Here is a 14,669-nt window from a genome sequence, read left to right as displayed (position 1 = left end):
ACCCTGATGAGTCATGGGTTCTCAAGGGAAATTTCACATTATCAGCGCAGACATGGCTGGTAGAGACACACAGCATTGGAACTGACAAGGAAAACATCAACGCTTACTTCTGAAGGCTTGGCTACATCTTTTTCATCCACATATTTTGCCCATGGTCCCAAGAAACCATCAATATTAGATGCATCATTTTCTTTGAACTTTTTCCTCTTTTCTGTTTTCTTCTGACCAGTTTCGAAAACAGTTAAACCTGCATTAACAACAAACACGAACAGAGTGAGCACACACTGATTCTCTAGAAATATCAGCACACAGGGTTTCCCATGGTTACAGATCTAAGCAATCAAATCCAAGTGTCTGACGCTGCCACACAGACCCACGCACGCTGAAACTTACTAAAGTTATTATTATTAGCTTAAGAAGGGGGAGAGCAGCTGCTGCTTGGCAGGAGACCCAGGAAGTAAGGTGTCACCAGTTTGCTAGTCTAGGCCTCTTAAAGACTCATGACAGAAGCTGGGGGACATATGGGGGAGCTGCTCAGTCCAGGCACCTTTTCAATGGTGGATGTTTGGCTTTGCTTTCAGAGACATGGTCTCATGTAGCCTAGCACGGCCTTGGCTGGGATGATAGGTGTGTATCAGTAACTCTGAAAACAAGTTATCATTTAAAATGGGATTGAACTATAGCTAATTCTTACTAATTTATTTCTACTTCTTGTGTATACAATACAAATTAAACAGGGCTTCATAGGACCCGATATTACTTCCATATGATGTCAGTCTAAACTTGGCCTCCAGTGTCATCAGCTTTAAAAAGAACTGAAAAGGGCTGATGGTTTTGATTTTGACTTCATCAGTAGGCGAAGGCTGCAAACTGTTTGCAGCCACTAAATTCAAAGAAGCCAATCACAAGCTAAGAATGAAAAAAAAAAAAAAAAGGAGTGTAATGGAAAGAAAAAAAAGCCCATTTATATACACTTAAAGCAGTGTTTATGTTACAACAAAGCAATTAAAATTCCATTTCAATACTGCTTCACACACTTTTAAGATGGCTTCGTAATAAAGGTCATCCTTGTACGCTATCACATTTTATTTGAGCAGCATTTTATAAATAAATATTCTGATGAGTTCTGAACAAAGGTGGTGTGTAGGCTACAATGGCTTGTCTCATCCTAAATACCAAGTGCATATGAACATAACTATGCTTTAAGACACTGAACATCTGCTGTTACAGCAATTTGTCAAAATTATTTTAACAGACACCTAGGACAGAATTTCTCTCTTAAGAAAGCCCAACTGCCAAATTTACCTATGTACTAACTGTAAGACAATGGTCTGTAGAGGTTGTGTGTGGTGCCAAGTACTCACAATCACCGCTGGTAAGCACCCCACCTGCCCGACCGGATCTCCTGCTCGAGCCCAGCTCACGCCATCGCTCAACTTACAGACACCCAGGAGCTAAAGAAGATGCTGGTTCCCTACTCACCGATGCCTGCAGACACTGCAATTGCCTACATTACCTTGATTCTTCTCAGCTTCTTCCACAGAACCAATATATTTAGCAGACACTTGGTGATTATCTAACGAAGGGTCCAGTGCATAGCCTGAAAGCAAAAAGGCACAAGTGACCAACCCCCTTTTACAGCTGGTTCTGTTGCTGCCCACAACACCCATTTCATATTTTCCTCTCCAGATAACAACAAAGTGTCCTTAAGGATTAGGCCTTCCTTTCTGGGTCCCACTTTCATTTACAATGAGCCCACACACCAGACTGGTCCAGGAAAGACTTGAGAAAAAGTATTTCTTAGGATGAACCTCACAAATCACCACTGCAGCACTCAGAGCCTTTCTAGCTGCGAATTCAACGTTCAGCTTCAAATTATGCCAGAGCTTAAAGATATAGGTGCGTCATGTGTTCAGAAAGCTAGAAGCTATTTCTTGTCCTTCTTGTTAAAGGATGTTAATTATTAAACTGAAAAAGAAATTGAGTAAGAAATTATATATAAGATACAGCTATTATATGTGCTTCTGTAGTGAGAGAAGTAAGGCTGCCACATGAAGACAGTCCCTCTGAGTCACACGGGACACGGCTGCACGGATCTGTGGTCTTCATCCATCAAAGGGAACCGTGGAAAAGGCAATATGCACACTCAGATTTCTCAAGTGGATACAGCAGCTGATTCATAAAAGCGAGCCAGACCATCAGTTCCTGGCCTCCAGCCCCCTGCCAGCTATCATGAGGACGGCCATCACACTTCTTAAAGGGCACGTGCTGGAGGACAGACTTAACGGTTATTTTTATTTTTGACAGTTGAAGATCGAAATGAACTTCTTTGGGGAAACATTAAAAGATATGGTATGAGGTACACCTTTAAAACAGGCCAAGAATGCAGGAGCTCAAATCACCCTTGCAATACCAGAATAGAGCCAACCATCTGGATATTAGCTCATTTGCATATAGTTTTCTCTTTTCCCCACCTTTAAAATATGCTCTCTTAGCCAGAGGTCAGCTCTTGATTGCCCATGACTCTGGCTTTGGCATCGGTGTGGTGGGTGAACCGAGGCAGGCAGCTGTTGGGGGTCAGTGCTTAGGGCCACTGACCAGATACCTACAGGGGCTGCTGCTAAAATCAGAAGCTGCTCAGCAAACTTTTCCCTGAGGGAACAAAACTTAATTTACTGGGGCTGGCACTCTCTGTGGCCAGTGGAAAAACTATGAACTCTTTTACCTCCTTGGGGCTGGCAAGAAAGAGAAGAGAGAAAACTCACATGTACACTCTCACTTTCTCTCTGAGTGGGTGAAACAAAAGGCAGAGTCCAGTGACTTCATACACACAAATATATATGCATACAGACACACATACACACATACACACATAATACATGTATACAAACCTATAGACAGACATATACATATTCATAAATAAAAGTTAGAGAAAGCTCCAACAAGCAAGCTTTAAGTATTCCATACACTCAAACATACAAAACATACACACAATTGGTGGATGGAAGGAACAATGTTCCAACCTCTCTTGCACAAACTTTACAGATACACTCGTGGACGGGAGAGACAATATTCCAGCCAGACCACACCACAGCATGCCATGCCACGCTATACCATATTTTATTCTTTCTTTCATAGCTTATATAATCCAGCAAGATCTTTCAAGCAATATTCAATCACAGTATGATTACATGTTAATTTTATTCTAGTAAATGACTGTGAAAAAACATGTTTTCCAATATCTATACAAGAAATAACATTACATACTACAGGTAAAATAAAAACAAATTATTCTCAAAAACCCATGAACATATATAACTAAGCAACTTGTAGATTAACAAAGTATAAGCAAGGGAGGTAGTTTTCTAACCCAGCTTCTCTTACTAGCAGGCAGCAATTTGCAAAGAAGTAACTATTTTACTATTTATCTTTAAAAGTAATCTTGTAAGAATCGTAAAAGAATCACAAGTCTAAACTTCTATATAAAAAGCAGTGGTATCCACCTTGAATCCTCAGGATGCACATCTACTCATCAGCAAGTCTTAATAAATCGTACTAGAAAGCTGAGGGCAAAAATGTATATAAGAAATCAATTACCAGCAGTCAGACTGCCCTGTTAGCCAGTGCTCTTGTTCCCCGACCACAGACGTCCTGGCTTAGCTAATAAGGTGTGCCTTTCTGAACTTCAGATTGTTCCCTAAGGCCTTTTACATCTGAGCCAGTAGTAAAAACATCTCAACCTAGCTTCACTGACAGCTTTATATTTACAAATGTTTCTAAGGGTGGTGGTCACCGCTGAATCCACATGTCTAATTCTTTCCTAGGATGGTGACAGAATCATTCACCTGCTCCAGCAGCGATGTCTGAAGGAGATCAAGCATTAGTACTGTGAATGCCACAGACACCGTCCAGTGAGGGGCTGGACGCCCCTTAGTGTTCAGACAACTCTTAGATTCAGAGGGATGTGAGGGCAGCAAGCAGAGCAGAGCTCCACAACAGCATGACGTCCTCAGGACACATGGTCCTCTGGGTCACGCCACACTGAGCCCCACCCCACCCCCCATGTGGCTGTGGTAACCAGTGGTCTGCAACCCATGGGTTCTAAAGCCATTTGTTGTTCCTCCTGCATGGCCCTCTTGGCACTCGATGTCAGAAAAGTTGCTTTTCTGTAGACTCTCTGAAACTGCAGGCTCAAATACCGTGAGTTACTTTCGGTTGTTAAGGGTATAATGGTAAAATTAGTGTTACAACCATTTCAAGAATGACTACCAACAGGAAAAGAGTAAACTCCATTGAAAACTCAGAATGGAAAAGATGCTTCCAGATCCAAGAGGATATGTAAGAACTACAGTGCTTGTATATTAACTTACTTGAATTACAGTAGAAGACGCTTTTCGTAGTCTTTGATATAGAAAAGGACTGTGAGCCACACCGACTGCTGACCCGGCTCTCTTCTATGAACACACTGGGCTGACTTTACCAGGCATTTTACTGGGTAGTGGACTTGGGAAAACTAATGTGAGTGCACTTGGGTAGATGTTCTTTCCCTTGGACCACTGAAGATCACAGTTACATGCAGAACATCTTGCATTTGGTAATGTTTGATACACAAGTATGCTAGACATGAATTTTGTGGTTGGGAGTCTTCCCCTTTAACTGAGCCATCTCTCCAGTCCTGTACCTGAATTTTTCTAAGTAGGCTTATGCAGACTTCAGACCTACAGTCTGAGTTTAAAACCTTCCATTTCAAGCACAAAAATCTACCCCAAGTTAATGAGAATAAGATGAACGTTCACAGGAATGGCCCTGCATGCTGTTGCGGGGACAGGGGATTCCTGGTCATCCTTGCTCTGTGTGAGCACCAGTCCCCTGCTCATCCCACCAGTCTCGGCCCCAAAGGAAAGTATTCCATCAACGCTTCCACCATCCCAGACGCCCTCCTTTCACAACAAGGGAGAGTAGAGCACAGAGACACATCCTACCACAGATGACGGGATAAGCCAAATCGAGACCTAACACAGGATCTCAGTTCAACCAGCTTTCTGTTATCCGTATCTCAAAAAATTAGCACATCTTCGTTGTTTTAAGTGCGCTCATGTATCTTTCTGAAGCTTATTTTGCATTTTGCCTTTCAATGGAGTTATTATTAACTTTTTTCCTTTTGGTAGTCATACTTGAAATGCCCATAACATTAATTTTACTATTATTATACCATCACTATTAGAAAAAAATTAATGTTATTATAGGTGAATCAAGAGAAACTATAGACAATCTGCAAAGAAGCATTTGCAAATATACAGAAAAGTCTTCAATCTCATTAGTAGTCTAGAGAAATCAAACTGAGATGGAGACTCACTACCTGATTATAACATAACGAAGGAGGAAGCAATTCCATGGGTCCTGGGTAAAAGCATAGCATTCGCACATGGCCTTCCATGCATGAATGGAGTGAAGTCAGCTGGACAAATTCTTTTAGAAAGCTTTAGAAATTACAAATTCCTTAGAAAATGTACCACATTAAAAACATAGTTTTAAATCTACTTTGGGAATTTATTTAAGAAAACAACAATAATAAAGTATAAGGTTTTATGCATAGGAATATCCCCTTGCTATATTTTAAAAGGCAAGTTGCTGTATAACACACAAACTGAAATTTTAATATTGAAAACTAGAACCAATTTAAAATCTAATAGTTCAAGGATTTCTTACAGAAATTTTCCTAACAGATCTCAATTTTTAAAAATGTTAATTGCTCCTAATTTTGAAGTTAAATGCATGTTAATAACGATTATGATGAGACTAAAGGCATTTACTTAAAACTCTCCTTTCCCATTCTGAAGACTGATGCAGAGAAGTCTGGGTGAAGGGGGGCAGTGGGAAGAGCCCTTAGAGAGAACGTCCTCCTGAGATCAGCAATAAAATAAGGCAGGAAGGCACAGTTTGCACACACACCAGGGACCAGACCAACGGAAGAAATACCAACAGCAGGAGCTCAACAATATACTGTAAGTTAAGTAAGGGGTTTCTAGAGTGAATGGCTGGTTTAGACTAGTTTCACTGATAATCAGAACTCTACAGGTTGCCCCACAGAGTTCACTGAGACGGTAGGATTGATGTTTGCTCCTCAGAGCTAGGTTATGACACTCAGGTAAAGCTGAATTATGTGCTATCTTCTTAGCCTTGTCTCACAAGGTAACAGTGGTGCAGGATGTGAGGAAGGCCCTAGATTTACTTTTGATTTTTGTATATGAGTGAGAAATTAAGTGGCACACTGGGAGTCACCACCCAGAGTCAGGCAGCTCTCTCCGTTCCCAGGCTAACACACTCTCGCTGCACACTTATCTTTTATGTCTTACCCCTTCACCCCATGAGACAGGGTCCCTATAGCTCTGGCTGCCCTGGAACTCAAGGCGTAGACCAGGCTGTCCTTGAATCACAGAGATCCTCTTGCCTCCCTCCCAAGAGCAGAGATTAAAGGCACATAAACACTACAATGGCTCTTTATTTTCAAATAAGTCTATTCCCAAACTAAAGCAAACTTAATGGCTGTAAATGCTGTTCTTGCAATAAAGTAATTTGAAAAGCAAATGTCAATACAATTTATAATAATAATAATTATTATTATATTTAAATCTTGCTTTATTTTAAGGAAATTTAAGCTATCTACATTATTACATATGGCTTCCTTCTAAAAATCTATGAAAACAAAATCTTTAACTTTGTCTTGGCATAGCCTAGAATATATAAATGAGTTAGGTTTTTGTTTTAATTTTTTTAGTGTGTGGATGTTTTTGCCTGCATGCATGTCTATGCACCATGTGAGGGCCTAGTGCCACAGAAGCAGGAAGAGGGCTTTGGATCCCCTGGAACTAGAATTACAGATGGTTGTGAACCACCATGTGGGTGCTGAGAATTGAACTCAGGCCCTCTGGAAGAGCAGTCAGTGCTCTTACCCGAGCTGTGTCCCAATCTTTCGCCCTAGCCCACTGCTGCCAACTGGGAGAGACAAAACTCAGCGCCCCCCCCCCCACCTCAAACTTTTTCCTTTATCTTATTTTTATTTTTATTGTTTTTGAGTCAGGGTCTCTTTGGCTTAGAGATGTGTCACACATCACTGTAGGCTTACAATGGACTCCGTATAGAAGCAATTGGAACAAAGTGAATTTGTAACCATTTCATTGTACTAGAGGTGTCAATGAAACCTTTTAGGGTTATTTTGTAGTATGCAGTCCTTTTGGTTGTTTTGCTGTTGAGACAGTAGCTCACGTAGCCCAGGTTGGCCTAAACTCACTATGTACCGAGGATGGCCCTGAACTGCAGTTCTCAGGCCTGTAATTTTGGAATACTTGATTACAGACATACATTACCACACCACCCAAGTAATGCTACCCTGGAGACTGAACCCAGGTATCGTATCTGTCAGCTGAGCTCCATTCCCTGCTGGTCTGCAGATGTCACTGTGACTGTCTATCTGCCATGGTAATACATAACCTAACAATGTAGGACAAGTCCTTTCCAGAGCCACTTTTCATTCTGGTTAACTTAAGGAAATGTCACCACTGAGAGAATATAGCTATTTTATACGACGAATTCGTTACTATTGTACTGGCTAATATCCTTAGTAATTAAGAGAAAATATTTAAGAAATGAGATTTGAGAAACAGAACAAGTAAGTATATAAGATATGAATGTAATTTTTTCATATTATATTTTCATTAACAACTTAATAATCTGCACGCGATGGAGTTCTAATAAGAAATGTTCATTACCAAGCACAGTAACAAGGAACGTTCTGGTTTTAGGACTGTAGATTATCTTCAGTACTGAGAACATCACAGAGGATTTAAAATAAAAGCTTACTATTTGAGATCACGTCTCAGTCAGTATTTGTAGGTGAGCATAAGCAGGTACACAGGCTCTTTGATAAAAGCTAGATGAAGAAATGTAAAAGCCAGAAGACAGAATTGGTGAAGGCACACATTACTCAGTCGACTAATCAAGCCCAACTTAAGAGCTGCGAGGGTTTTTGTCATCATCTTACCATAGGTGGCAAATGTTCTCCTCTGCTGTTCAAACATGAAGTCGTTGATGTGTGCTGGCTCTGCATACCCAGAAAGCATATTTCTAGGGGCAGCCATTTGCTGTGTTCGAAAGGGATTTTCTGGTCCAAACTGCAATGTTATAAGGAAGGAAAAGAAAGTTACTGAAATTACAGTGTGTTTCCAACTCTAATCCACCAGGGCTGACTGACCTACTAGGGATCACACCAGCTGCACATGGTTCAGTGTAATCAGGCAATGGCTGACGAGCACTGTTTGTCAGCCCCGGGACAGAAGACAAGACAGCAGCCCATGTAAAGTCCATCCATGGACATGTATGTCAAGAGGTACATGTTCCTACTGCAGGAAGTCTTATTTGAAAGCATTGCTCTGGATAACTGAGAGTTACTATAGATTTTTCTAACTCATGACTTGGGGACTTGGGGTGATCTTTTGTCAATGACATCATTGAAATATGCTTTTTGTTTTAAAAGCCACATTTTCATCTACTATTTATGAGTTCCTCAAAGGCAGACACTGAATCCTTTCACCACAGTGAATGGCAAACAGAAAATACAGACATTAATCAAAAACCAACCAGAACCCTAGTGGAGGTACAGGGCAGGAAACAAACTAAAAAATAAGTGTTTGAAGCAGACTCCAAGAAGAGAGATCATAAATGTAAGTAACACTTGTCCACTCTGAAAATCCACATTCACAAACTGAAAGGTGGGACTATTACCTACTGGTTTATAGCACCAGCACGGTGTAAAGTCAGACAGAGATCTCCCCTGCCAGGCATGAAAAGGCCCGCCCACCAGGAGGCATTTTACCTGCCCTAGGGCCAAGTTTTATCACTTATAAAAACCGAAGCTACAACAAACCCCATCTTCCTACCTTAAACCACCCTGTAAATGTGCAATATAAAGCCTATCTTGTAAGATACTCAGTTAAGAAGACCCACAATGTGCCATGCCAGCCCTATTAAATAGAGCTCTGACAAAAGACCTGGAAAAACCACTCTCTGAGACAGGGCTTCAGTCTTTAGCCCAAGCTGCCTCTGGACTCCTGGCAACCTTTCTGTCTTGAATTCTTAACTTCTCATTTGTTTTTATGAAGAGTAAAATGAGTGTTCACATTCAGCCAAGAAGGAACTTAATATTTTTCTCTTTCTTTATTAATAATACAGCCCAGGAGGGCTGCGAACTTGCTATGGAGTCCACTCTGGCCGGAAGTTAGCAGTCCTCCTGTCTTCTGTCCTGAGTGTTGGAACTACAAGCGCACACCATTACAGCTGGCACATGACAGTATTTGAACGTGGGAACACCCACTGTTCCTGATAAAATATGTTGATATTAGAACAACTCAGATTATTACTCTAGGACCATCTTTCTACGGTACATTTCCAAAGCCACAAATGTAAATTCCTGTTCCTAACTAGCACCATGTCTTCTCTAGATTCACTGCATCCCATCGGGCACAGAACATTACAAAGTTACCTAATATATTTCTACATTAGAGAAAAATAAACCACTGAACGATTGCTGTAGACTGATAACTTGCATTTCTGCTTAAAACACCCAATTTTTCTACAAACTTTTTAACGGCTACTTATTCCAAATTATAAAGGACACAGTGCGACTTTGTAGCCCACGTCTGCTGATGGGTGGAACAGGGGGAAAAAACAACGTAGGCGACGTGTTTATTCATGAATGTTATTACAAGGAACAGACAGCCATAAAGTTAGATATAAAAGTGGTTGAAAGCTTCTAAGATGCATGTCCTACGCACCCATGCACCACCAGCGCCTGGTGCTTGTGCAGTGGGAGCCGAGAGGGAATCTACAACAGACTCCCCACTGCCCTTGGCGTCCTCCTAGCACGTGTGCGAGACGACCCAGGGCTTCCGGGGGCTAAGTCCTTAGAAAAGCAACGTCTACCTCATAAGAAGTGGACAGCTCTGGAGGCTGGACACTTCACTCACTCCCCCACTACAGACCATCCTCAGAACCAAGAACATCCATTTCTATACAGAAACATATTCACCAAAGCTGAAGTACTTTACATACGGTGCTCTGCCTGCAGCAGTCTTAAAATCTAATTATCTTATAGCTATCTGCGGGGCAACAACAGAATCTAGTGACAGTGGAGCTGCAGTGGCGGAGGCTCCATCCATCCACTTTAGGACAACAGTTGAAGCCGACATTAAAGGTGTGTGCGTGCACGCACACAACAGAGAGCACTGTTAGTGCACGGCCCGGTTCTATGCATTACGGTTCTATGCATTACGGTTCTATGCATTACGGTTCTATGCATTACTGTAAAAAGCTTCCCAGATATCCTGGTCTCTGTGAAGATTCAACTCTTAATTCTGGAGTAGCCATTTTAATAAGTATATAAAAGTATAGAAAGTAATTTCAAATGTTCTTTTCAAGTTTTAGTAGCTGTGTCAGGGTTTGGGTGTGAGCAAAGACTCCTGTGTGGGGAACGTAGTCCCCAGCTGGCAGTGCTCTCTTGGGGGCTCTGGAAACCAAGATACAGAACGTTCCTGGGCCCAGGGAGATTCTAGAGGGCATTTTGGCCCGGGCATCCCGCTCGGGTCCCCTCCCTGCCATGGCCCAATGAGATGAGGAAGTGTCTCTGCCATATAATCCTGCGACCACAAGTTCTGTCCAGGTTCATGGCTCCAAACAACCACGGGATAAGTTGAAATCATGAGTATATATATATATATATATATATATATATATATATATATATATATATTTATCAGCTGAAATCATGAGTATATATATTACGGGCTGGAGAGATGACTCAGACACTGTGTACTCTTTCAGAGGACCTGAGTTCAATTCCCAGCACCCTCGTGGTGGCTCACAGCACTCTGTAACCCCAGTTCTAAGGAACCCAATGCCTTGTTTGACCTCCACTGGTACCAGACACATAAGTGGGTGCACTAACATACATGCAGGCAAAACACCCACAAAACCTCAAAAAAACCCCAAACCCCTCCCTCATGCTATTTCTATCAGAAATTTCAGTCATTCAGATGAAAAGCAAACCTATATGCTGGGTTTAAGAATTAACATATTCAAGTGAATTATTGCAATTTATACCAATATACTAATGAAGGCACAGCAATCATCTATATATGAATATATAAAATATATTCACATATCAAGTTAATTAACTATGAGAATTAAGTTTTCAGTTAAAATTATTGTGGAGTAAACTATAGTTAGATCCAATTGTAATCTCCCTATATAACATTTAAAATTTGCCAACTACTTACTGATAAAGGGTTACTATCTCAAATATAGAGAGATTCCAAATAGATCAGTAGCAAAAAAAACAAAACAAAACAAAACAAAAAAAAAACAAAACAACAACAACAAAAAAACCAAAAACCAAAAACCAAAAACCAAAAAAACCCCAAAAATACAAATAAGTAATGAAAACAGACAAAGGACCATTAAAGCCATTTTTAAAAACAAGACATAACTAATAGGTAGATGAAAAAAATCATCAGTAATCAGAGAAACCTAATGAAAATCTCAGTGAAGAAGCACTTCACTTCCGTTTATCGAAGACGAAACCCAGTGAGTGTTGGTAAAGTAACCCCTGCCCAGTGTGGAAGGGGGTGTGCATTAGCACCGGACCCTATAAGGCACAACACGGACGCTCCTCAGAGTCGAAGCCTAGAACTGTCATGTGATCTAGCAAGGCTGTTTCAGGCTATGTACTCAAAGGAAATGAACGACATGTACTCCCATGCTCACGGCAGATTACGTACAACGCCTTAAGAGTCTATTGACTCAGACGTGCAGAAGAAAAGTGAGTAAGCCAGGCAGTCAGAAGGCAGAGGCAGAAAAATGACAAGCTTGGGGCCGCTCTGACCTAAGAGGTGAGTTCTCGGCCAGCGAGGGTTATGCAGTGAAACTCCCATTTAACCACCCCTCAAACAAAACAAGAAGAAATATATATATATATATATATATAGAGAGAGAGAGAGAGAGAGAGAGTAGAAAACAATGCAGCCTTTACAGAAATGGCATTTGTGACAGCACAGATTAACCTAGAGGATACTATGTTAAATGGGATGACCCTGGGACAGAAAGACAGCTACTGTATGATCTCACTAACATGTGGGACAGAAAGACAGCTACTGTATGATCTCACGAACATGTGGGACAGAAAGACAGCTACTGTATGATCTCACGAACATGTGGGACAGAAAATGGTTCTCCAGAGGAACAAAATATAAAGTGAATCTATCTAGAATACATATTCTAAGATATAGTATTATTTATTTTATATATTTATTAGGCTGTGGTCACACTAGTTCAACAATGGTTGTCTACCAATGGGAGGCCCAAGAATCCTACAGGTGTTTATTCCATGAGACTAGATATCTCAACTGGTCTTCAGTACACACCAGGATCCCAAAGAAGTAGGCTCCAGTGCTGGTGAAGGAATGGATGTGTCACAAGACCAAGGGCAAGCAGGCAGAGAGCATGCTTCTTTCTTTACGTCCTTTATACAGGCTGCCATTAGAAGGTGTGGACCAGATTAAAGGTGGATTTTACCACCTCAAATAACTTATTCAAGAAAAAAAAATCCCTGACAGTTCTAATTGGCTGCTTGGATTTTGGTCAATTCCAGACGCAGTCAATTTGACAATCAAAACTAGCCACCAAATAGGTGACAGGCAGAAAGAACAGTAAGCAGCAAGTGCAGCAGGGGCCTGTGGGCGCCACTGCTCAAAGGGTCAGTTTCAGAGAGAGGAGGGAAGAGCTCAGGAGGGCTGCAGAGCTTTCTGAAGGACAAAGGCTTCTCAGAGAAGCAGCCTGACGTTCTGAGTGTGAAGTGATTTATGGAGAGTGGGAGAAACATTTTAAATATGTGAAGATGCTCACACTAAGTCGCAGAGATCTGCTTATTATGAGAGGTTGTCGAGCTGGGCTGGGCTCCTTTCAGCCCAGCATTTGGGAGGCAGACATTTGGATCTCTGAGTTCAAGGCCAGACTGGAATATAAAGAGTTCCAGGACAGCCAGAGATATACAGAAAAATACGACCTCAAAAAATCACCACCACCAAGATCCTGTTCACATCAACAGTCTCGGGCGGGAGCACTCTAGCACTCCTCCTTCTGACCGTCAACCATCCCATTAAAGCCTATACCATGAATGCCAAAGATAAACACAGACATCCATTTGTCAAATGCCTACTCTGTGCCAGTGATTCCCAGTCACACTGTGCACTGACTAATGTATTCACATGTCTCAGTAAGGCAGGCGTTACCTTTAACTACGAGAAACCAAAGAAACCAAGGTCTTACAACTGCTAATACACAGACACACCCCAAATGTCACTGTCCACTGTCCACTTCACATTTGAATTTTATAGGGAAATATTTATTTTCTCCAACCAGAAGCAGAGTCTCCTTAAACCTGTGAATGTGAACTATAGTTCAGAGGCCAGAGGAGACAGTCTAGTCTCTATCTGTTTAAAACAACATGCAGCAAACCCTCTGTCAAACACTAAGTTGAAGAGAGGGATTATTTGTCGTTTCTAACAGTGGATCCTCAAAATTTAGGAGCTTGAACTGAACCTGGCAGAGGTCCTGGTGACACTGCTTCAGGATACGCTATGTATGAATGTTATTACCATTTTTCTTTGTTGTTAATTATAATATTCCCGTATCAATGCTGAGAAGGATATCAAATTCACAGTGAAGAATTGTATTTCTCGATTCCTTTTTTTCCAAATACTGCAGTACAACCAGCCATTTGCATACAGACAGATATGCAGTCAGTGGAGTTTTTAAAAAAAATTCTCATTAAAACTACTTAGGTTTTAGAGACTGGATAGATACATTTCCTAAAATTTATGGTAGTATAGTTTCATGAGAAAATATTTTAAAAACTTAACCCTGCCAGGGTTCTCTAGAGTCACAAAACTTATGGAGTGAATTTGTGTCTCTCTTGCTATATATATTCACATACATTTTTATGTGTAAAATTGTATATTATATATATGTTCCTTTACTCTCTGACTCTTAATTATTAGTGCTGCGACACTGACGTAGTGGCTGTGAAGTGAGGGTTGAGGTGTTTAAGGTGCTGATGCAGCTCCTAAGATACAGCACATCTGTAACGCTCATTTGGCTTTCTTTAAGGAAGATCTGGAGCTCCGCCCCCCTCTATTTATGGAACACACACACACATATATATGGAATTTACTAGAATGACTTACAAGCTACAGACCAATTAACCCAACAACGTCCAGCTGTGAACGGACAGTCTGAGAATCTCATAGTTGCTCAGTCCCACGAGGGTGGGTGTTTTGGGTGGTCTTAGAAAGAAGTAAGCGCCAAAGAATGTGCTGGCAAAGTGAGCGCAAGCGGGCAATGAACGAACAACCCTTCCTCTTCCCGTGTCCGACGCAGGCCTCCTGCACGGCCTAGATTAAAGAGGTGTTCGATCCAGATCAAAAGTTTGTATTATTCCCACCTCAAGATCCAGATCAAAACCTGCGTCTTCCTGATTCAATATCTGGATCCCAGGTGGGATCTCCATTTCTCAGTTCATTCCAGATATAGTCAAGTAGTGAGGAGCCCTCACAAACATC

General features: G+C 41.3%; 1 protein-coding gene across 1 annotated transcript in view; it reads right to left on the bottom strand.

Annotated features, from left to right (window-relative positions):
- Positions 1-14,669, bottom strand: part of CDC40 (cell division cycle 40) — a 49,679-nt gene that overhangs the window by 17,581 nt on the left and 17,429 nt on the right. The window contains exons 3-5 of the mRNA XM_080937654.1: positions 8,042-8,171; positions 1,517-1,600; positions 108-247 (exon numbers count right to left, since the gene is read on the bottom strand). Of these exons, the coding sequence (XP_080793780.1) occupies positions 108-247; positions 1,517-1,600; positions 8,042-8,171 (354 nt within the window). The remainder of the gene's footprint in view (positions 1-107; positions 248-1,516; positions 1,601-8,041; positions 8,172-14,669) is intronic.

This window comes from Micromys minutus (assembly GCF_963924665.1).
Source record: "Micromys minutus genome assembly, chromosome: 25".
Classification (NCBI taxonomy): Eukaryota; Metazoa; Chordata; class Mammalia; order Rodentia; family Muridae; genus Micromys; species Micromys minutus.
This window is presented reverse-complemented; position numbering and strand designations above follow the sequence as displayed.